Here is a 22,924-nt window from a genome sequence, read left to right as displayed (position 1 = left end):
AAGTCCACTACAATGAAAATAAGTAGTGGTGGAAGAGTGCAAATGTAACAGAAAAGTATTGCAATAGCAATATACAATGTACAGGTGATTAATATTTACTTTTAGTATAACTTTTTATACTCCAAAAAAGGGCCATAAGGATAGTTCACATTGCAGGTTATCGTGATCACACTAACATATTGTTTCTGGAGTCAAAGACATTGAAGTTAAATGATCTTGTGGAATTTAAAACGGCACAATTAATGTATAAAGCAAAAAGTCATGCACTTCCAAGAAACATTCAAGAATTGTTCTTTGATAGGGACGGGGGTTATAATCTGAGGGGAGAACACAATTTAAAGGTGCTAAACGTACTACCATGAGAAAACACTGCATCTCAATATGTGGAGTGAAACTGTGGAACAGTCTAAATGTGGTGCTAAAGCAATGTCCAAACATGAGACAATTCAAACTGATGTATAAGGAAATTATGTTCACAAGGTACAGGGATGAGGAAGGGACTTGATATTCACGGGTGTTTACATTTTTATTTTGTTTTCTATTTTATTTTATTTTATACATATATAGTTTTTGTTTTTTGTTTTGCATATATATATTTTTTTTTTCTTTTCTTTTCTTTTTTATGTTTAAAATAGTACACTCATTTGAGTAGTGGAAAAGGGGTAGGATTAAATAAGTGTATACTTCTTCCTACTCCTTTTCGAACATGCAGATTGAGTTGTTTTTCTTTTTTGTTATTGTTTGTTGTATTCATTGCATGTTCGAAATAAAGACTTCAAATAAAAAAATCAAATATATAGACAGGATATAAAATAATCAATTAGTACTCCTAAGTAATAATGCTAATCACATGTATGTACAGTGTTATAGTATTATTATTTACAGTGATAAAGGTATAAAGACACCATGGTAGTAGTAAGTCATACTGGCCAGCGGTATAACTATAGTAAGAGTAGGTAAGGGATATGTACAGATATAGATAGAATCTACAGGTATGTAAGAAGGATTGCAGGTATATACAGACAGACAGATGTGGATAAATATATATATGCAGTAAATATAATTATATGTATACGGTATACAACATTATTGTACATGTTATACAGAGTTATATGCATCATATGCACGTGTACACACATGTAATGTAAATGTAATGTTTGCATATAATCTTTTCTATATACCTATTTAATAGGTATATAGAAAAGATTATATGCAAACATTACATTTCAAGCAAACATTACATTTATTTTGTGTGTGTGTATAAAATATGTAGATGTCTAAACGGCTTTCAAATGAGACCCGTTTTGAAATTCCACTTCCACTGATGCGCTTCCTGGTTGGGCCCGCCGCCGCGCGCTGCTTACCTGTAGGTATCCGAGTCATACATGCGACAGGCCCCTCTGCCCCCACACGTCACCCCCCACATCAGGCACGTTGAATCAATCAGAGCTCCGAAGTACATTGGTGCAGGAATACCGCCTGGACAGACGGGCAGAGAGAGAGAGAGAGAACCCCACACCCCGTTCACATTAAGAGGTTCTTCTTACGCACAAAATGTTGTGCTTTACGACCGAGCCAAAAGTTGGGATTTATGAAGTTATCTTGATGTCAAAACCGGAGGTTTACATTCATTTTCACCGGTTTTCTGTGAAACGACAAAGGTTATTATAACGCATTTCTGTCAATTGTACAATGGAATATAGCACAAAGTTAATTAAAGAATATTTTTGATAAATGAGACCCATGGTGATTATTTGCCCTCAGTCCAATGTTCCCTCAATCAAATGTTCCCTCAATCAAATGTTCCCTCAGTCCAATGTTCCCTCAATCAAATGTTCCCGCAGTCCAATGTTCCCTCAGTCCACTGCTCCCTCAGTCCAACCTTCCCTCAATCAAATGTTCCCTCAATCAAATGTTCCCTCAGTCCAATGTTCCCTCAATCAAATGTTCCCTCAGTCCAATGTTCCCTCAATCAAATGGTCCCTCAGTCCAATGTTCCCTCAATCAAATGTTCCCTCAAAACTATTTTAAGTTGCATGGTTCCCTTATGTTTCCTGAGTCCTATGTTCCCTCAGACGGAACTTATTATGGTAGGAAATAGGGGTGTAACGATTCGACCCCACAGCGATTCAATTCGATTACGATTCTTCAGGCAACGATTCAATGCATCATTCGATTCGATGCGATTTGATTAATTTTCTATCAGTTAATTCCCCCCCAAATAAATTATACACAAATGTGGCTGGGGGAACTGATTCACTCAGCATGAATGGACTATAGGTCAATAAAAAAAATCGACATTAAAATACATAAAAAAAAGAATTATAATAAATAAATAAAAATAAAACATTTTAATAATCAATTCTTAAATTTTCAAATCGATGCAGTTGAATCGTCACCTTAGGATCGATGCATTGCGATGAATGACTGAATAAACCTACAGTAATGAACTGTAATGACGGACCGCGACTCGCGACTTTCTACTTTTAAACTTAAGTACTAAAAAGTAAAAGTAAAAACCTTTTTATGACTGTCTATTCTTCTGATAGCAGGTGTTTAATCAAAGATCCCCGCTTTCTAGTCTCGCACAAGGACCAATCAGCATGGGTATGGGCGGGTTAATTTTCCATTGATTGGGATTTGATTGGCTGTTTTTAAATAAAGTGCGGCCGCAGGATTAATAACGTTAACGTTAGTTCGGCCAGAGAAACAAACCTGTTAAGCTGGAGCCCTATTTTCAGAAATCTCGCCTAAATGGTACAAAGGTACATGCCTAAGTAAATGGAAGATTGCTCCACTTCTACAAGGCCAAGTTGCATGTTCTTGGTATCTAGGAACATCTAGGGACCTGGGGGTATGTATTTCCAGTGTCAGAAATATTGTGTCTGTTACTAGGCTTGAGTATAATGAAAAAAAGGAGAATATAAATTATGATAAATTTTTGCATCTGTGCCGGTCGCTCACTGAGCTCGTTCAGCACCTTCTTGAGATCAAGTGTAAAAGAAATCTAAGCAAATGAATAAAGGGAAGATGATTAAACAGAAGGATTTGTAGATACAGTAATAAATGACCTTGAACCATATTTGACCTTGAACTTGACCTTGACCTTATTATGGCCAAATCATACATCTATGGATAGGGAAAAGGCTCCTCTTTCCAATGGCAGGGTTAAATCTGGATTTAGTCATTTCCTTGCGGTTTTACAATAAAATAGATATAATTAGGACGGCTGGGTGGCACAGCGGACATTGCGCTCGTCACCAACGCAAGAGACACCGGGTTTGAATCCGGCTGTCGGCGTTGCCTCCGTCGTCATACTAACTCAATGGGCAGAGTTAGCGGGTGGGAAGTCGACGGGTGGTAATCTGGACGTTGTGAACAGCGACTCCTACAGGTTGGTTGGGGCGCCTGCACAGCAGAGACAGGAAAATGGCGGGGGCAGTGTCAGCCTCCTACACGTTACTCCTCGCCAAATGAGGGTCCACGCTGGCAGGTGAAAAGATGCGACTGGCTGCCTGCACATGTATCGGAGGGGACATGTGACATGCTTCTATCCTCCCTACAACCGGCCAGTGGGGGGCACATGTGAGCAACGTTCAAGACCTGGGAGGGGAGAATTGGGATGGGAGAAAAATAGAAAAAGGAGGAGAAAAAGTGGATAAAAAAAATGTATATAATTAGCATTTTTTCGATAAATTCTTATTTTCGGTAAATCGTATAAAACATCCGTAAAAATTAAAATATACACTTTGACTACTGTTTTGATAGGGTTATGGTCTTTACTCTTGGCTAAAAACAAAAAACAAAAAAAACATAATATCCTCTTAACATCCAAGTGCCCACATGAGGACGATTCGCGATGCCACTTTGCCGAACTCTAGCGGCTCAGGTGTGCATTTATTTTAATACAAGATATGATTAAAGCCCTATTTGTTGCCTGTCGATTGCCCTTTCAGGTGACAAGATCCGTTCAGCGGTTCTCGAGTTACATGCCGATATGTGAGGCGTGCGCCAAAGTATGCAAAAGTACACATTACCACCCCCGACTCCCGGGGCTCTAGCTCCGTCAATCATTTGGCGATCTCGAAAATCTTTGGACAGGGTTGTAGCCGATGAGTGTGGCTTTCCAATGATACCCCATGATATGATAATTGGGGATCTAATACAGTCTCTATTGATCGATTTATGATCAAGAAAAGCAGGGTCCCCAAATTGGGGGACTGTTACGAAGGATCAGATTAAACCGAATATATATATTTATTTATGGATATATATTGAATAGTATTTGTATATCGTTTGATATCCCTTGTATATTCCTTGTACATATACACGGAATATCCCTTTAGCCTACTATAGCCCATAATAGTTCATTCTCTTATTGGACAAGGACCTGGTGCCAGGGGACCAGCCCCTTGGAGCCAAGTTCAATGGTACCGACGAGACATGTCCCTACTAGCCCCGGCTCTGCGCAGGAATACGGCTACCGAAATGAGAGTGGCACTATTTGTTCACCGTGCATATAAATATGGCGCAAGTGAATGTAGAAGTCCCTTAGTCCCTTACCCTCCAACTTAGTAACAGAACGTGAAGCCTCACCCACGATACGACGTGCGGTGAAGTATGGCCTATTTGGCCCCAGAATAGCATTGAGACCTCGTGCGAATTAATAACTGAATTGTCAGAGTTTGGCACTGTACCGTCGAGTGCGACATATTTCTATTAGGTTAATAATAGTCTATTATGTATGGTGCATCGTGCAGTTAGAGTTCTAAAGTGACCAGCATCCCCATCGCTTCCTCGTGTTATCTAGAGTCTTATCCAGGCTGGGCCGACCACACATGGCGCTTTCATCCGAGGAGTTCTAGGCGAGGACCGAATGGACATGTACACTGGATTACCTACCCGACGACTGCTGAGCCCTATGCGGCTGGAATATATATTTGCTTTGGTACTGTGATTTGTGGAGCGGATAATCGCCAACGCCGGTGAGTGTTGGATTTACCCCCGAGAGGAGTCAAGTTGAGACGGCGCTCAGAGAGACTGAGGTCGCCTAGCTTCTTCTTCATTGTGGAGCTACAGCTACAGCCTACAAGAGAACCAAGGTGTATTCATCTGCGGATCAAGAGTCTATCGCACTGTCTTCTGTACTTGAAGTCTCCCTAGACATCGTTGGCCAGACGGTCTACTACCGACAGCTCTCCTACCCCCCCTACCGGCTTACAACCGGGAGGACCCCTTCAGTGTATCCCGCTATATCATTAAGTGTACCATCGATATAATTCCCTAAGAGCCAGGTTGTATACTTGCTTCCTGCGTAACCAGAGATTGGACATTCAGTGTTGATTTGCCTACGAATACTCATTTGCCTTACAAGTGCATTCAAATGATAAATGTAAGAGATAAATATTCTATGTACCTTTTGCTCCATTAAATATTTGATTATTACCTTTGTCTGGAACCGGTTTCATTGTGGAAAGTGTTCATCATATTTAGATATTGTGTACTGTATGGCCAGTAGTTAAAGTACATAAAGCGGTAGTGGTTTAATGATACCATACTTATCAATACAGTCAGGGAATTGTACCCCTCAGTTACAATTGGTCCTTCGAGCCGGAGGGTAATTAGTGTAATATTAATATAGTGGTATTAATATTGAAATGGCCTATGATGAACACTCCACGAAACGACCATCCTAAAGTAGAACGCCCGCAGCGTAGACGGCAGCCACCTCAGTACTTAGAGGATTACGCTGTCAGTAAACTACCTAGCCTTCTACAGACGGTAAACGCGGTAAAAGTAGAAAGTAAAATTATGTCCGACCCTATCGACCAGGATACCCCGACCACAGAGGCCCTAGTGGGTTCTAATGTAACTGACCAAGCTCACGGTGGGGACCAGGAGGGAACTGACATGACTTTACCCCCCGCCAACACCGAAGAAGTAGTCCCCGGCGAGCTCCGGGAGGAAGACAACCCTCCAGAGATGGAACTCTGCACGGTACAAGATGAGGAGAGCGCCGAGGAGATAGAGCTCCAGGACTCCCCGCAGGAGAACGCATCTCCAACGAGTACTGCCAGGAGCGGATCACCTCAACCAGCGTCGTCCCCCAGCGAGGCGGACAAGATGCTGGCAAAGGCGTTCCTCGCCAGCCTAGCAGCCTCAACAGAGTGCGATCGACTCCAAGCGCAGACGCTTAGTGAACGCGAACATTCTACTATGGAAAGAGAACGCATTCAAGCGCAGCAACGGAGCGACGAAGAGCGCATACGTCTGGAGATGAGACGCCTTCAGACGGAAGAGAATATGGCAAGAGACCGGGCCGACACCCAGCGTGCCGCTGCCGGTGCCCAAAGAGAAGCAGATCTCACCAAGCGCGAAGTCGAGCGCGACAGATTACAAGCGCAGCTAATGGAGCAGCTGATCGCCAAGGCAACACCCCCTCCCTCCGCACGGGGTTCCAGGGCCTCATCAAGACACGTGTCAAGGGCACCGTCCCCTGACCGATCAGGCGACCCTGAACTCGACCACCAGAGAGAGCCTATACCCCCCTCCGACCCCCTTCCCCGACCGGTCCCAGTGAGACCCAGCTACAAGGAAGGAATGGCGTACACCGCGGAGAGGCTAAATAGACGATTACAGGATCTAGAGGACCTGACAGAAGAAGAAGAGGGAGAGGAGGAGAGTCAAGCCCGACAGCAGCACAGTACTCCGCAGGACCAGGAGGTCCAGTACAGCCCAGGCTATACCCCCGCGGCGCTGCGCTACAGACCCCCGACTCTATTCACGGGTGAGCATGACGCACGACCAGCCCCGAGGAACAGCACCTGGACCAGCGGGCCATGGTACCCTGCCGGTACCAGCCCACCGAGAGGCGTAAGAGGAGACTCGCCTAGGAGGCCTCTCTTCCAACGCTCACCGATGTGCCAGCCATCCACGGCGTCATACATTGGCACACCGACGTTTCCAGACTTCACCCATGAGAATCGAGCACAGTACACGGAGCTCCGGATGTGCTTAGAGACAATGATGGTGGATGTCGCTGATGAACGCCACAAGTATGCTATCTTATTGAAGCACCTGAAAGTGCCCCGAGCGCACAACATAGCGCTAGCCTATGCCACCTCTACGACCCCATACACCGCGGCTCTAGCAGCGCTGGACCAGAGATATGGACGTATATGGGATTACGTAATACAAGAGATAAGGCATATTGACCGCCTACCCCCAGCAACAGACAATCGCTCACTAGACGACCTGTCTATAAAAGTACAGTCCCTGGTAGGGATGCTGGGAGCGCAACGAGAAAAGGGTATGCACGAACTATACGCCAACTCTAACGTCGAGAGGATTTTAGAGAAGCTGCCGCCCGCCAGACAGGAGCGCTTCAGGCGGCAAAGAGACCACCGTGACCCTAACGGTCCCGAGCCATCCCTCCTAGACCTAGCCGACTTCCTGGCGAGAGAAGTCAGCAGCCTACGATTGGATACGTTCGTGCGGAGCACACCAAGCTCCAGAGAGGGACCTAGGAGAGCAAACGATGGCCGAAGATCGGTGACTGTCATGCACCAATCAGAATCAGTACCGAGCAGCAAGAACCACAGTACCCCCTCGATGAAAGAGAAGTGGAAGATGGTGTGCCCGTACTGCGAGAAGGAACACTGGTTGTCACAATGTGACCTGTTCAAGAAGATGACCGCTGAAGAAGTGAGTCACTGGATAAAGTCCAACAGGCGCTGTTACCGATGTGCGCGCAGTCACATGGCAGCCGAGTGCCGCCTAAAGAAGAGGTGTAGTCGGTGTGACGGAGCCCACCTAGATGTCCTACACGACAGTAACAGAAGAAAGCCTGCACCATCGAGCAGCACAAAGGCAAGTGTCATGTACATTGACCCCGCCAGCAGCGGGGGCGCCCAGGTGCTCTTAAAGGTGGTCCGTGTAACATTGAGTTACCAAGATAAGGTCATGGACACTTACGCCGTCCTTGATGACGGGTCAGAGAAGACCCTTCTCCTCGCGTCCGCTGCGGCCCAGCTGGGACTGCGGGGGAGCGAAAACCAGATGACGATTCGGACAATAAGAAGAGATCTAAAGACGATAAAGGGCGAGAATGTCTCCTTCACTATCGCAGCAAGCGGGCAGCCAGAGAGACGGTATAGGATTACTAATGCTTTCACCAGCCAAGAAATAGGACTATCACAGTACACCTACCCCATCGCCAAGCTGATGGATAAATATGTGCACCTGCGTCAACTACCTATCCCGCTCATAGACGGCGCCACCCCGACCCTGCTGATAGGCTCTGACCATGCAGACCTCATAGTCCCGATAGACCGGGTCCATACAGGACCCAGAGGCTGTCCTGCAGCAGTCGAGACCCGCCTAGGATGGACATTACAAGGCCCCCTCGCTAAATCTCTTAACCGAACAGCAGCCACTAGCTGCCTCCACTCCAGAGTGACAGAAGAAGACACCACTCTCCTGCAGCATGTCGAGAGGCTATGGACACTAGAGACAATGCCCTTTAAGAACGAAAAGAAAGACATTCGTTCTAAAGAAGACATTTACGCTATAACCCTCCTCGAGCAAGGGACAAAGAGAGTCACAGTCAGCGGAGTGATGAGATACGCAACTCCACTCCTGAGGCGAGAGGGAATGCCCACCTTTCACGCCACGAAAGAAGCTACGGAGCGGTATCTATTGAACACAGAGCGGCGCCTAGCCAAAGACCCCGCTCAAGAGACTGTGTACCGCGCTGAGATTGATAAGCTAATCACAGCGGGACACGTAAAGAAGATTGACATTAAAGAGGCCGATCAGACGACCGAATCATGGTACGTGCCGCACCACAAGGTCCACCACAACGGCAAGGATCGCATTGTGTTTAACTGCAGCTACCAGATCGGATCACAAAATCTGAATAAAGAGCTCTTGCCCGGCCCAACACTCGGCCCCTCTCTACTAGGCGTGCTACTACGCTTCCGCCAGGACAAGGTGGCTATCAGCGGCGACATCAAAGGGATGTTCCTGCAGGTGAGACTAGTGGAGGAGGACAAACCCCTGCTGCGGTTCCTATGGAGAGAGAGGATCGGAGATGAGCACCCAGCCATCTATCAATGGGAAGTCCTCCCTTTCGGAACCACATGCAGCCCATGCTGTGCTACGTTTGCACTACAAAAACACGTCGCAGAGGACCCAGCAGCAGATGAAGAGGTCCGACAAAGTGTGAAAAACAGTTTCTACGTGGACAACTGTTTACAAAGCGTTTCGACCCGAGAAGAAGCCGAGGCTCTTCTACTCAAGCTACGCGCCTCCCTGATCAAAGGCGGCTTTGATCTCCGGCAGTGGGCCAGCAGCGACCCGCAAGTATTGCGCAGCCTCTCCCCCGAGGACAAGGCAGCGAGCAGCGAGACCTGGATGGCGACCATCCCAGGAGAAGCCCAAGAAATGACACTAGGACTAGTCTGGCGCTTCAAAACAGACTCGCTCCACTATAGACACAAACCCCTGACCACGGAGCAGGGAAGGTCGACGGCAATACCGACCACCAGACGGAGTGTGTATAGAACACTCGCCAGACAATATGACCCGTTGGGATGTATTCTACCTTACACCACCAGGGCAAAGATGATTGTAAGAGCACTATGGGACAAGGATCAGGGCTGGGACGATCCCATACCCGCACACCTTGCATCCACATGGAGAGAGTGGGAGACGGAACTCCGCTCACTCCCAGGTGTTAATATACGCCGCAGCTACTTCCCACCCACAGTGAGGCCAGAGACATGCAAGATGGATCTACACGTCTTCAGTGACGCCTCCGAAGTAGCCTACGGTTCGGTGGCCTACTTGCGTGCCCAAGAGGAGGGAGGAGAAATACATACTGCTTTCATCCTGGCTCGCTCAAGAATAGCCCCACGAAAGCAACAATCTATCCCGCGTCTAGAGCTCTGCGCAGCCCTAGCAGGAGCGCAGCTCGCCACGTTAATCCAACGTGAACTCACCATTCCGGTGCAAAGAACAATCTTGTGGTCAGACTCCACGACAGTACTCACATGGATCAGGTCTGATTCATGCAGATACAAGGTCTTCGTGGGAGTCAGAATCACCGAGATTCAAGAGTTAACAGAAGTAGCGAGCTGGAGGTATGTGGACACCAAACACAATCCAGCTGACGTCATCACCCGGGGAATGTCCCTGGATGACCTCACCAGTCACAACCTCTACAGTGACGGACCAGAGTTTCTCAAGCTCCCGGAAGAAGAGTGGCCTACACCCACCCCACGGGAGGCGAGTAAAGAGGAGGCCGAAAACAAGAAATCTATGTTCTGTGGATTGAACACAATCGCCTCCACAGACCCCGACATAGACGATTGCCTCACCCTACAGAGTGCGCAGCTAAAGACATTTCTGTGGCACCACCCAGAGATTCAGCCCACTACTGACATTTCAGCAGCTGACTACGAAGAAGCAGAACTTCTTCAACTACAACGAGCCCAGAGAGACTTGTTCCCCGACGAGCTAGACTGTCTACAGGGAGCAAAGCCCGTCCCATCAGACAGCAGACTGCTCCACCTAGCCCCCGAGAGCGACGCCCATAGTCTCATCAGAGTGGGTGGTCGTCTGCGGAGAGCTCCAGACTTACCGGATGACGTTAAGTACCCGATAGTCTTGAACAGCCGACACAAGGTCACAGAGCTGATCATAAAGAAATACGACGAGGATGTGCATCACGCAGGAGCAGAGAGAGTCTTCGCGGAGATCAGACGTCGTTATTGGATACTGCAAGGGAGAGAAGCAGTGCGGCGCTTCCAGCGAACCTGTCTAGACTGTCGTAAGTGGCGCGCACAGCCCAGTATACCCCGGATGGCTGACCTACCTCCCTGTCGCCTCCGACTCGGCGACAAGCCTTTTCACTCCACCGGTATGGACTGTTTCGGCCCGCTGTATATAAAGAAAGGAAGAGGAACCGAGAAGCGGTGGGGTATTGTATTCAAATGCATGACCACCAGAGCGATACATATCGAACTCCTTCCAACCATGAGCACAGACTCATTCCTTATGGCCTTCCGAAGATTCACATCACGGAAAGGAAAACCGTCTACATTATTGTCTGATCACGGGACAAACTTCAAAGGCGGAGAAAGAGAGCTGAGAGAGAGCTTCCAAGCTATGGGCCCAGAACTTAAGACCCACCTCGCTCCATCCCAGATTGACTTCCAGTTTAATCCCCCGAACGCACCTCACTTCGGTGGAACCTGGGAACGAGAAGTACGTTCCATAAAGACAGCCCTGTACGCCGTGCTTGGGGCCCAGACTGTGGCGGAAGAAGTCCTAATGACAGTCCTCACGGAGATCGAGGGAGTATTGAACTCAAAGCCCCTCGGTTACGTCTCAAGTGATGTAGCAGATGTCGACCCAGTCACCCCCAACACACTCTTGATGGGGCGGCTGGACCCCGCGCTACCCCAGACAATGTACAGGCCTGAAGAAGCGAACGGCCGAAGAATGTGGAGGTACAGTCAAGTACTGGCTGACAAGTTTTGGAACAGCTTCCTACTCCACTACCTACCGTCTCTACAGACCCGCCAGAAATGGGTGAAAGAGAGAGACAATTTGACAGAAGGAACAGTCGTCATGATTATCGACCAGTCACTACCCCGAGCTATGTGGCCGGCTGGCCGCGTAAGCAAAGTGATCACCGGTGCCGACGGAAAGGTCCGAGCAGCTGAAGTGCTCGTCCAAGGGCGGACCTACACCCGACCCGTGGCGAGGCTAATAGAACTGCCAAGGCTCCCCGATACTATCGATGACGACCATGACCCCATGACTTTTTGAATTGACTGACCCTTACAGCGGACATTGAGTAGTGGACAGTGCGGTTAATCTGTCTCTGCTTAGCTAATTAGGTGGGACTAATTAGGGGGCGGCTGTTACGAAGGATCAGATTAAACCGAATATATATATTTATTTATGGATATATATTGAATAGTATTTGTATATCGTTTGATATCCCTTGTATATTCCTTGTACATATACACGGAATATCCCTTTAGCCTACTATAGCCCATAATAGTTCATTCTCTTATTGGACAAGGACCTGGCGCCAGGGGACCAGCCCCTTGGAGCCAAGTTCAATGGTACCGACGAGACATGTCCCTACTAGCCCCGGCTCTGCGCAGGAATACGGCTACCGAAATGAGAGTGGCACTATTTGTTCACCGTGCATATAAATATGGCGCAAGTGAATGTAGAAGTCCCTTAGTCCCTTACCCTCCAACTTAGTAACAGAACGTGAAGCCTCACCCACGATACGACGTGCGGTGAAGTATGGCCTATTTGGCCCCAGAATAGCATTGAGACCTCGTGCGAATTAATAACTGAATTGTCAGAGTTTGGCACTGTACCGTCGAGTGCGACATATTTCTATTAGGTTAATAATAGTCTATTATGTATGGTGCATCGTGCAGTTAGAGTTCTAAAGTGACCAGCATCCCCATCGCTTCCTCGTGTTATCTAGAGTCTTATCCAGGCTGGGCCGACCACACATGGCGCTTTCATCCGAGGAGTTCTAGGCGAGGACCGAATGGACATGTACACTGGATTACCTACCCGACGACTGCTGAGCCCTATGCGGCTGGAATATATATTTGCTTTGGTACTGTGATTTGTGGAGCGGATAATCGCCAACGCCGGTGAGTGTTGGATTTACCCCCGAGAGGAGTCAAGTTGAGACGGCGCTCAGAGAGACTGAGGTCGCCTAGCTTCTTCTTCATTGTGGAGCTACAGCTACAGCCTACAAGAGAACCAAGGTGTATTCATCTGCGGATCAAGAGTCTATCGCACTGTCTTCTGTACTTGAAGTCTCCCTAGACATCGTTGGCCAGACGGTCTACTACCGACAGCTCTCCTACCCCCCCTACCGGCTTACAACCGGGAGGACCCCTTCAGTGTATCCCGCTATATCATTAAGTGTACCATCGATATAATTCCCTAAGAGCCAGGTTGTATACTTGCTTCCTGCGTAACCAGAGATTGGACATTCAGTGTTGATTTGCCTACGAATACTCATTTGCCTTACAAGTGCATTCAAATGATAAATGTAAGAGATAAATATTCTATGTACCTTTTGCTCCATTAAATATTTGATTATTACCTTTGTCTGGAACCGGTTTCATTGTGGAAAGTGTTCATCATATTTAGATATTGTGTACTGTATGGCCAGTAGTTAAAGTACATAAAGCGGTAGTGGTTTAATGATACCATACTTATCAATACAGTCAGGGAATTGTACCCCTCAGTTACAGGGACCTTACGGCTTAACAGGTTAAAATGGTTGGACCTGAGAGATTTGTACTTTGTAGGTCTGCATTTTAAATGTAAGGAGTAAAAAGTATGTTTTTTTTCTCTGAAATGTAATTGAGTAAAAGTACAAGTATACAAACCTAATAGAATAGAATAGAATAGAAATACTTTTATTATCCAGAGGGAAATTTGACACTGCAAATCGCTCAACATTAAAGATTTAAACAGAACAGGTCACGAATAAGAATAACAAACAAATCAAATTGACAGTAAATAAATACAGTAAAAATATACTGAGGTCTACAGTAGGTGTAGTATTGCACAGGGCTGTTTCAAAAGTAAGAGTCTAGGAAGATGGTAACTGCCACTCTGTGCTCAGTGATGCAGTGAGGCACAGTGATGCATTGTATAGTCTGATGGCTGTTGGAATGAAGGACTTCCTGTGCCGTTCAGTGCTGCATTTAGGTAGTGTGAGCCTAGCACTGAACATGCTCCTCCTGTCAGCCAAGTCTGTGTATAGTGGGTGGGTGGGGTTTTCCCTGATGGCCTGGAGCTTAGCAAGGCTCCTCCTCTCCACCACCCTCGCTAGGGAGTCCAGCTCCACCCCAACCACGCTACTGGCCTTCCTGACCAGCTTATCCAGCCTGTTTGCGTCCCCTGCTCTCAGTCCGCTGCCCCAGCAGGTCACAGCGTACAAGAAGGCGCCCGCCACCACCGACTCATAGAACATCCTCAACATCCTTGTACAGACATTGAATGATCTCAGCCTTCTGAGGAAGTAGAGTCGGCTCTGGCCCTTCTTGTAATACTCGAGTAAAGTACAAATCCCCAAAAACAGTACTTAAGTATTGTAACAAAGTGCAATTACTAAAGTACTTTACACCCCTGCATCTCAGACCCAGAGATTCGTCGCCTGCCCACTTGATAGATGACTACCCATCGAGCTAAAGCATGCTCCCGAGTGAGACGAATGGTATCTTTTCTACCAATGGAGTGAGTCTGATCCATTCGTCCGCTGTTAGGCTGTTAAAGATAACGATGACTCTGAAAACCAGACAGACAAAAGAGTCACAAAAAGCCTTTTTATGTGCAGCTGAGAAAGTGATGGGGTTTACCTAAGGCCCTAACAGTCAGGGTCTGGATGCCCAGCGCCAGGGGTTTGAGCTCTGCTGAGATGCACCTGGAAACACAAGATAGTAGATAGATAACAGATAGATAACGATGGATAACAGATAGATACCAGGTAGATAACAGATAACAGCTTACAGGCAAGTGAGCCAAAAGCAAAAGGTTCTTTAAACTCTTGCAGCCCGGGACCAAAATTAAGTTTCACTCTGGGACCCCGAGGTCCTCAAAACATACGTGTTCCTCAAAACATACGTGTACTCCCGGCATGAGGGGGGCCGAAAAGAAACAGACCCATGACCCATTTTGGCCCCCTATTGTAAGTGGTATATGGGGCATTTATATAGCTCTTTTAACCAAAGCGCTTTACAATTTGTTCCTCACATTTGTACCCATTCACGCACACATTCACACCGACGGCAGAGGTGACCATGCGAGGTGCCAACCTGCTCATCGGGAGCAGTTAGGAGTTTTGCTCAAGGAGGGTCGGCTACGTGGCGTAGTGGGCAAGGCGCTCCACATTGCTTTCAGTTTAGCTGGTCGTCCGTACTAATACACATTGGCCGTATTAGGGGGTGGGAAACTGATGGGTGGGGATCGGGCGTTGTGGACAGCGACTCCTACAGGTCGGTTGGTGCGCCTGCGCAGTAGAATCAGGAAGTGTCGGGGGCAGCGTGAGCCTCCCACGCGTTACTCCTCGCCACTGAGAGATCGAGCTGCGCAGGTGAAAAGATGCGACTGCTGTTACCTCAAGTACCGGAGGGGACTTGTGCTATGTATGACTTAGTCCACATTGCAGCCGGCTTGTGGGAGGCAAGAAACAGCGTTTGTGACAGGGGAGGGTTGAATTGGACGATATGAAATTGGGATGGGAGGAAAATATAGAAAAATGAGAGAAAAAGTGGATAAAAAAAAAAGAAGGAGTTTTGCTCAAGGACACTTCAACATTGAACCTGGAACCTCCGGATTACCAGACGACTGTTCTACCTCCTGAGCCACTGTTTACTTTGTATTGGACTAATAACACACTGCACTAAGGAATGAAGTAGCAGAGGAGTAGCAGAGGTGTAATAAGAGGAGTAACAGAGGAGTAACAGAGCAGTAACAGAGGAGTAACAGAGGTGTAATAAGAGGAGTAGCAGAGGAGTAACAGAGGTGTAATAAGAGGAGTAACAGAACAGTAACAGAGGAGCCAGTAGCCTGACAGGGCAGAGGGCTGACCGTATGATGACCATGTAGCCCGGCGTGAATCCCAGGGAGCGGATGAAGTCGCTGAGGACGGACAGGGCCATGTAGGAGGTGAAGCTGCGGCTGCAGGCCCTGGAGTCGGGACACTGGCCGAGCCTCACCGACGTGCTGCCGCCCCCTGCTGGCGAGCCAGATGACACGCAGCTGCAGTTGTGGAAGACCTTGGGAGACACAAAACAATGACCAAAAATGTTTATCTAAAAAAATATATGACAAAATATTCATCCTTACTGGTACTTTTCTTTCTTTCTTTCTTTCTTTCTTTCTTTCTTTCTTTCTTTCTTTCTTTCTTTCTTTCTTTCTTTCTTTCTTTCTTTCTTTCTTTCTTTCTTTCTTTCTTTCTTTCTTTCTTTCTTTCTTTCTTTCTTTCTTTCTTTCTTTCTTTCTTTCTTTCTTTCTTTCTTTCTTTCTTTCTTTCTTTCTTTCTTTCTTTCTTTCTTTCTTTCTTTCTTTCTTTCTTTCTTTCTTTCTTTCTTTCTTTCTTTCTTTCTTTCTGTGAGGTTTGGTCCGCTCCCCACCCACTCGCTCCGTTCCTTTAAGGTATTTTGTTAATTAATTGCATTCCCCGCCACACGCTTCTTTCCTGTAAGATGCCGTGTTGATTGGTGCTCTTCCCACCACACGCTTCTGGAGCAATGATCAATTTCATCCCGCAGCTGTCACAGCTTGTCATCAGCGTCCTGTGGCTTTATATACCCTGATTCCCCTAGTATCGATGTTGGATCGTTTTGAATATTCCCTGCATCTGCCTTTCTTTCCCGTCGCTGTTCCCTGTCTCTTGCTCCCCAGGACTTTCGTGAAGTATCCCTGTGGAGAACCTGATTCCCCGTACGAAGCTGCGCCTCGTTTATCTGCCCGATTTACACGTTGCGCTCTGGTGAGTTTTTGGAAACAGTTCTTTTTGGATCACCCGTTTTTTGTGTGTTTGTGAAACACCGAAGAGATCCCGTTTTTGTTATACTGTTCTCACCTAATTTTTGTTGTTGGATTTACACTTTGGATTACCGTATTGTTTTTTCTCTGGACTCTGCTAACTGTGTGTATCACACCGAAGATCAAGTCACTTGGATATTTATTTGGATCAGTCACCTCTCTGTTTCTGTTGTGCGCTGGGCTAACTGGGATTTCTCTCTCTCCCTCCGTTTCCACCTGGAGTGTATGCTGGGAGGATCTGCAGAGCGGCTCAGACGTCACAAGCTAATTCCTCACCACCACCTACTGGGAGAATCTGCAGAGCCGCAACATTCTTCACATGCCAGATTCCCCGTTTGTTCTGTTGCTCAACCTAATTCTATCTTGTGACTCTGAGAATAAATACGCCCTTGCTTTGGCTAACTCTGAAACAACTCTCTCTGTGCCGTTGCGCTTGGGGTCGGTTACAAACCCTAACATTACGATCCAACCATGACGACCCCAGCCGACACAGAGAGAGTCAGAACAGCATTGGCAGGCCAGATAGAGTTAACCAAGGGCCACAGCCTACTGCTAGATGCGGCTGCGGCTGCTGTACAGGAACTCCGAGAGCAGGTCCTGCCTATTCAGGGGTCCCTGGGCTCTCTGGCTAGCCAGCAGTCTAGTATTCTCCTCCACTTACACACGCTGAGTGAAACCGTTAACACCTTGCTTGTAACCCCACTTCCTTCAGGAGCCTTGGCCGGAGCATCACCCGCAGCCCTGGCAGGGCCCGCGCCTCCCGATCCCGCACCTCGGGAGCCCCGTCTCTCCGAACCACGGCTGTTCGACGGTAACTTCGAGGATTGTGCCACATTCATCATGCAATGTGAGTTGGTTTTTCGTCATCAACCCAGTCGTTTCACTTCAAGGGGAGCCCGAGTGGCCTACATGACTAACTTGCTCTCAGGCCGGGCAGCCCAGTGGGTCACTGCCTCCTGGGCAATGGAGGCAGACTTCTGTTTCTCCTACCCAGACTTCGTGGCTGAGCTCCGCAGGGTTTTCCACCATCCAGCCCGTGGTCAGGACCCTGGAGCCCGGTTGGGTACCTTCCGGCAGGGCAGCGGCGGGGTTACCGACTACGTGCTGGAGTTCAGACTGGCGGCTACGGAGAGCGGTTGGAACGATCAAGCACTTCGTCTTACCTTCATGAGGGGGCTCAACGACGCAGTCAGGGACCAGCTCGCGACCCGTGAGGAACCTGAGTCCCTCGAGGACCTGTTCAGCCTCGCCATTCGCATCGACGGACGCCTCCAGGAGAGAAGACGTGAGAGAACCCGACAGGGACCTCCAGAGGTACTCCGGACCCCCCGTACTCGTGACGGTACTGCTGGTCGCCCTGCTCCCAACACGACTGGTGGCTTTTTTCCCTCCCGTTCGGTACCCGAGGAGGAACCCATGCAGCTGGGACGTTCTCATCTTAGCCAAGCTGAACGGGAGGCGAGGTTCAGGTCCGGCCTTTGCCTCTACTGCGGTCGGGAGGGACACCGTATCGCCAACTGCCCCACCCGGCCAAAAGACCAGGCTCGCCGGGACCCCGGGAGATCCTGGTGAGCCGTTTTTCTCATTCCCAGAGCCGTGCACCACCTGGCCATCTGATGAGCGTCACCCTGGCCTGGGCGGACCAACGGGCCACGGTGGAGGCACTCATTGACTCGGGGGCTGACGAGAGTTTCCTAGACTTCGAGTTTGCTACCCGGGCCAACATTCCACTTGAGGACCTAGTGAGGCCATTGGAGGTATTCGCATTGGACCAACACCGCCTGGCTGACATCACTCAACGCACCTGCCCTGTCCTGCTCACCATTGCTGGTAACCACGTTGAGAGACTCCAGTTCCTTATCACCAGATCCCCTCTTGTCCCAGTAGTCCTGGGCCGGCCCTGGCTCGCGCTGCACGAGCCCCACATCGCCTGGTCCTCCGGTACCATCAAGGGTTGGAGCTCCTCCTGTCATGCCCAGTGTCTTCAGGCGGCGTCCTGTCCCCCGCCCCGGAGATCCGTTGGTGAGCCGCCTCCGGACCTCTCGACCATACCCCCCCGAGTACCACGACCTCATGGAGGTTTTCAATAAGTCCAGGGCTCAGGCCCTTCCGCCTCACCGGCCTTACGACTGTGCCATCGACCTCCGCTCAGGGGCTCCCCTTCCTGGCAGCCGCCTCTACAGTCTGACCGTCCCGGAGAAGGCAGCGATGGATCAATACATCTCTGAGTCCTTGGAAGCAGGACCCATTCGGCCTTCCTCCTCTCCTGTGGCGGCCGGTTTCTTCTTTGTTGGGAAGAAGGATGGAGACCTTCGACCCTGCATCGACTATCGCCAGCTCAACGAGATCACCATTAAGAACAAGTATCCTCTACCTCTCATGAACTCCACCTTCGAGCCTCTCACCCAGGCTACAGTCTTTACCAAGCTGGACCTCCGGAGTGCCTACCATCTAGTCTGTATCCGAGAGGGCGATGAATGGAAGACCGCCTTCAAGACTCCCAGGGGCCACTACGAGTACCTGGTGATGCCGTTCGGCCTCACCAACGCTCCGGCGGTATTCCAGGCGCTCATGAACGACGTCTTTCGTGACATGCTGGAGGAGTTTGTGGTAGTATACCTAGACGACATCCTCATCTTCTCCAAGACCCTCGAGGAACACATCCAGCATGTCCGCCGTGTGCTGGAGCACCTCCTCCACAATCGGCTCTTCGTCAAGGCGGAGAAGTGCCGATTCCACTCCGACTCCGTCGATTACCTGGGCTTCATCGTGGAGAAAGGCTTGACCCGAGCTGATCCTCGCAAGATCCAGGCCGTGGAGGAATGGCCGGAACCCACCTCTCGGAAGGAGTTACAGAGCTTCCTCGGGTTCGCCAACTTCTACCGAAGGTTCATCCGGAACTACAGTCAAGTGGCGGAACCGCTTACCAGACTGACCTCTCCCGCCCTGCCGTTCGACTGGTCCCCAGCGGCGTGTGCTGCGTTCCGCTCCCTCAAGAAGAGGTTCACTTCCGCCCCGATCTTGCTCCATCCAGACCCCAAGAGACAGTTCATCGTTGAGGTGGACGCCTCGGATACTGGACTGGGAGCTATCTTATCCCAGCGGTCGGCAACGGACCAGAAGGTACATCCGTGCGCCTTCTACTCGCGTCGGTTCCTCCCTGCCGAGAGGAACTATGACATCGGCAATCGGGAGCTGCTGGCGGTTGTGGCTGCCTTCGAGGAGTGGCGTCATTGGCTAGAGGGGGCCGAGGAGCCGTTTACCATTTGGACGGACCACAAGAACCTGACGTACATCCGTGCTTCCAAGCGCCTCAATGGCCGGCAGGCAAGATGGGCCAGCTTCCTCAGTCGGTTCGACTTCTCGCTGACGTTTCGCCCTGGTTCCCGCAACACGAAGGCCGACTCCCTGTCCCGGTTACACTCCAAGGGGGCTCCAACCACTGAAGACCCGACTCCCATCCTCCCAGAGGCCAGGGTGGTAGGAGTCGTCACCTTGGGCATCGAGGGGGTGGTAAGGCGTGCCCTACGCTTCCATCGCGCTCCAGGCAATGTACCGGTTCATCGTCTCTTCGTCCCCGACTCGGTCCGGTCCCGGGTCCTCCAGTGGGGCCATACCAGCCGGTTCGCCTGCCACCCGGGCATTCATCGCACGTTCTCCTTCCTGGCTCGTCGATTCTGGTGGCCCACCATGAGGAACGACGTCAAGGAGTTCGTACTGGCCTGCGCAGTCTGCGCCCGCAGCAAGGCCTCCCACCAGGCACCCTCCGGGCTATTGCAGCCGCTTCCCATTCCGAGCCGTCCTTGGTCACATGTGGCGCTGGACTTCGTCACGGGTCTTCCCTCCTCCCAGGGGAACACATGCCTTCTGACCGTGGTGGATCGGTTCAGCAAGGGGGTTCACCTCGTGGCCCTTCCCAAACTTCCCTCGGCGGCCGAGACGGCGGACCTCCTGACACACCACGTGTTTCGCCTCCATGGTTTTCCCCAGGACGTCGTCTCGGACCGGGGGCCCCAGTTCACTTCCCAGGTATGGCGGGCTTTTTGCAAGGGATTGGGGGCAACGGTCAGTCTTTCCTCTGGTTATCATCCCCAGACTAACGGACAAACGGAGAGGATGAACCAGAGCGTGGAGTCTGCTCTTCGGTGTGTGGCTGCCGAGAGACCAGCTTCTTGGAGCCGTTTCCTTCCCTGGGTCGAGTACTCCATCAACTCCATGGTCAGTTCCGCCACCGGCCTCTCACCCTTTGAGGTAACCCTGGGCTACCAACCCCCTCTTTTCCCTGCACAGGAGACGGAGGTGGCAGTTCCCTCCGTACAGGACCACCTCGACCGGTGCCGTCGGGTCTGGGAGATCGCCAGGACCGCGCTGCTCCGGTCATCAGAGCGCGCCTGTCGTGGGGCTGACCGGCGCCGGGTTCCTGCGCTGATGTACCACCCTGGGCAGAGGGTGTGGCTTTCCGCGAGGGACCTCCCACTTCGGTCCTCGGCCAAGAAACTTAACCCCCGGTTCGTCGGACCTTTCGAGGTTCTGAAGGTACTCAGTCCGGCGGCGGTGCGTCTTAAGCTTCCTGCGTCCATGCACATTCACCCCGTTTTCCATGTGTCCCGGGTTAAGCCTGTCTCTCTCAGTCCCCTGATGCCTCCTGCTCCGGAACCACCTCCTCCCAAGATGGTGGACGGTCACCCCCAGTGGCAGGTCCGCTGGGTCTCCCGCCGGCTCATCGTAGATCCCGGCCTGATCACCGACTTCCATCGTGCCCATCCGGGCGAGCCGGGTCGGCCTGGTCGCCGGGTGGCTCCCGTGGAGGGGGGGGTACTGTGAGGTTTTGTCCGCTCCCCACCCACTCGCTCCGTTCCTTTAAGGTATTTTGTTAATTAATTGCATTCCCCGCCACACGCTTCTTTCCTGTAAGATGCCGTGTTGATTGGTGCTCTTCCCACCACATGCTTCTGGAGCAATGATCAATTTCATCCCGCAGCTGTCACAGCTTGTCATCAGCGCCCTGTGGCTTTATATACCCTGATTCCCCTAGTATCGATGTTGGATCGTTTTGAATATTCCCTGCATCTGCCTTTCTTTCCCGTCGCTGTTCCCTGTCTCTTGCTCCCCAGGACTTTCGTGAAGTATCCCTGTGGAGAACCTGATTCCCCGTACGAAGCTGCGCCTCGTTTATCTGCCCGCTTTACGCGTTGCGCTCTGGTGAGTTTTTGGAAACAGTTCTTTTTGGATCACCCGTTTTTTGTGTTTGTGAAACACCGAAGAGATCCCGTTTTTGTTATACTGTTCTCACCTAATTTTTGTTGTTGGATTTACACTTTGGATTACCGTATTGTTTTTTCTCTGGACTTTGCTAACTGTGTGTATCACACCGAAGATCAAGTCACTTGGATATTTATTTGGATCAGTCACCTCTCTGTTTCTGTTGTGCGCTGGGCTAACTGGGATTTCTCTCTCTCCCTCCGTTTCCACCTGGAGTGTATGCTGGGAGGATCTGCAGAGCGGCTCAGACGTCACAAGCTAATTCCTCACCACCACCTACTGGGAGAATCTGCAGAGCCGCAACATTCTTCACATGCCAGATTCCCCGTTTGTTCTGTTGCTCAACCTAATTCTATCTTGTGACTCTGAGAATAAATACGCCCTTGCTTTGGCTAACTCTGAAACAACTCTCTCTGTGCCGTTGCGCTTGGGGTCGGTTACAAACCCTAACACTTTCTTTCCTTTCTTTTCAATTCATTGCATTGTATATTCTTGTATGTACCTTCAATGGATTAAATAAAAAAATACATGCAATTACAACTCATGTGTGAACGACTTCAATTATATGGGGTTAGAATACGAAAACATTCTAATTTTAAAGACATATCAAATGTAGAGACATAGGCATAACATGAGCATACAACTGGCAGAGTAAAAGCAATGCAGAGAGTAAGAAAAGGGTAAAATCCATGCAGGTGATAACAATACGTCTGGTTAATAATGAATGGACAGAACATCATGACACCTGTGGACTAGATTAGCCTCTTCTTCACACCCAAGCCTGATGCGGAATATGATGAAACACCGGTCTGTTTCATTACCTGTAAGAGGACTGTTATATTTATATATGTATAGCTGTGTTGTGGACAGTTCCTCTTAACAGGCACCGACCCGCCCGGTGGGACCTCTTAAGGACGAGCTGCGTGACGTGCCACTTTGCCGACCTCTACAACAGCGGTTCTCGAGTTACATGCCGATATGTGAAGTCTTTTGCAGACTTTAAATGTTTTCTAATACCACTCCCAACTCCCGAGGCTCTAGCTCCGTCAATCAT

General features: G+C 49.6%; 1 protein-coding gene across 1 annotated transcript in view; it reads right to left on the bottom strand.

Annotated features, from left to right (window-relative positions):
• LOC311247532 (solute carrier organic anion transporter family member 1C1-like) overlaps positions 1-22,924 on the bottom strand; it is a gene marked incomplete at both ends in the record, with an annotated part of 38,127 nt that overhangs the window by 1,004 nt on the left and 14,199 nt on the right. Inside the window, 3 exons of the mRNA XM_084338574.1 lie at positions 1,365-1,479; positions 14,418-14,482; positions 15,649-15,836. Coding sequence (XP_084194700.1) covers positions 1,365-1,479; positions 14,418-14,482; positions 15,649-15,836 — 368 coding nt within the window. The remainder of the gene's footprint in view (positions 1-1,364; positions 1,480-14,417; positions 14,483-15,648; positions 15,837-22,924) is intronic.

Source organism: Notolepis coatsorum (genome assembly GCF_963971535.1).
Source record: "Notolepis coatsorum genome assembly, contig: SCAFFOLD_403, whole genome shotgun sequence".
Lineage (NCBI taxonomy): Eukaryota > Metazoa > Chordata > Actinopteri > Aulopiformes > Paralepididae > Notolepis > Notolepis coatsorum.
The sequence above is the reverse complement of the archived record's forward strand: the minus strand, read 5'-3'. Positions and strand labels throughout refer to the sequence as shown.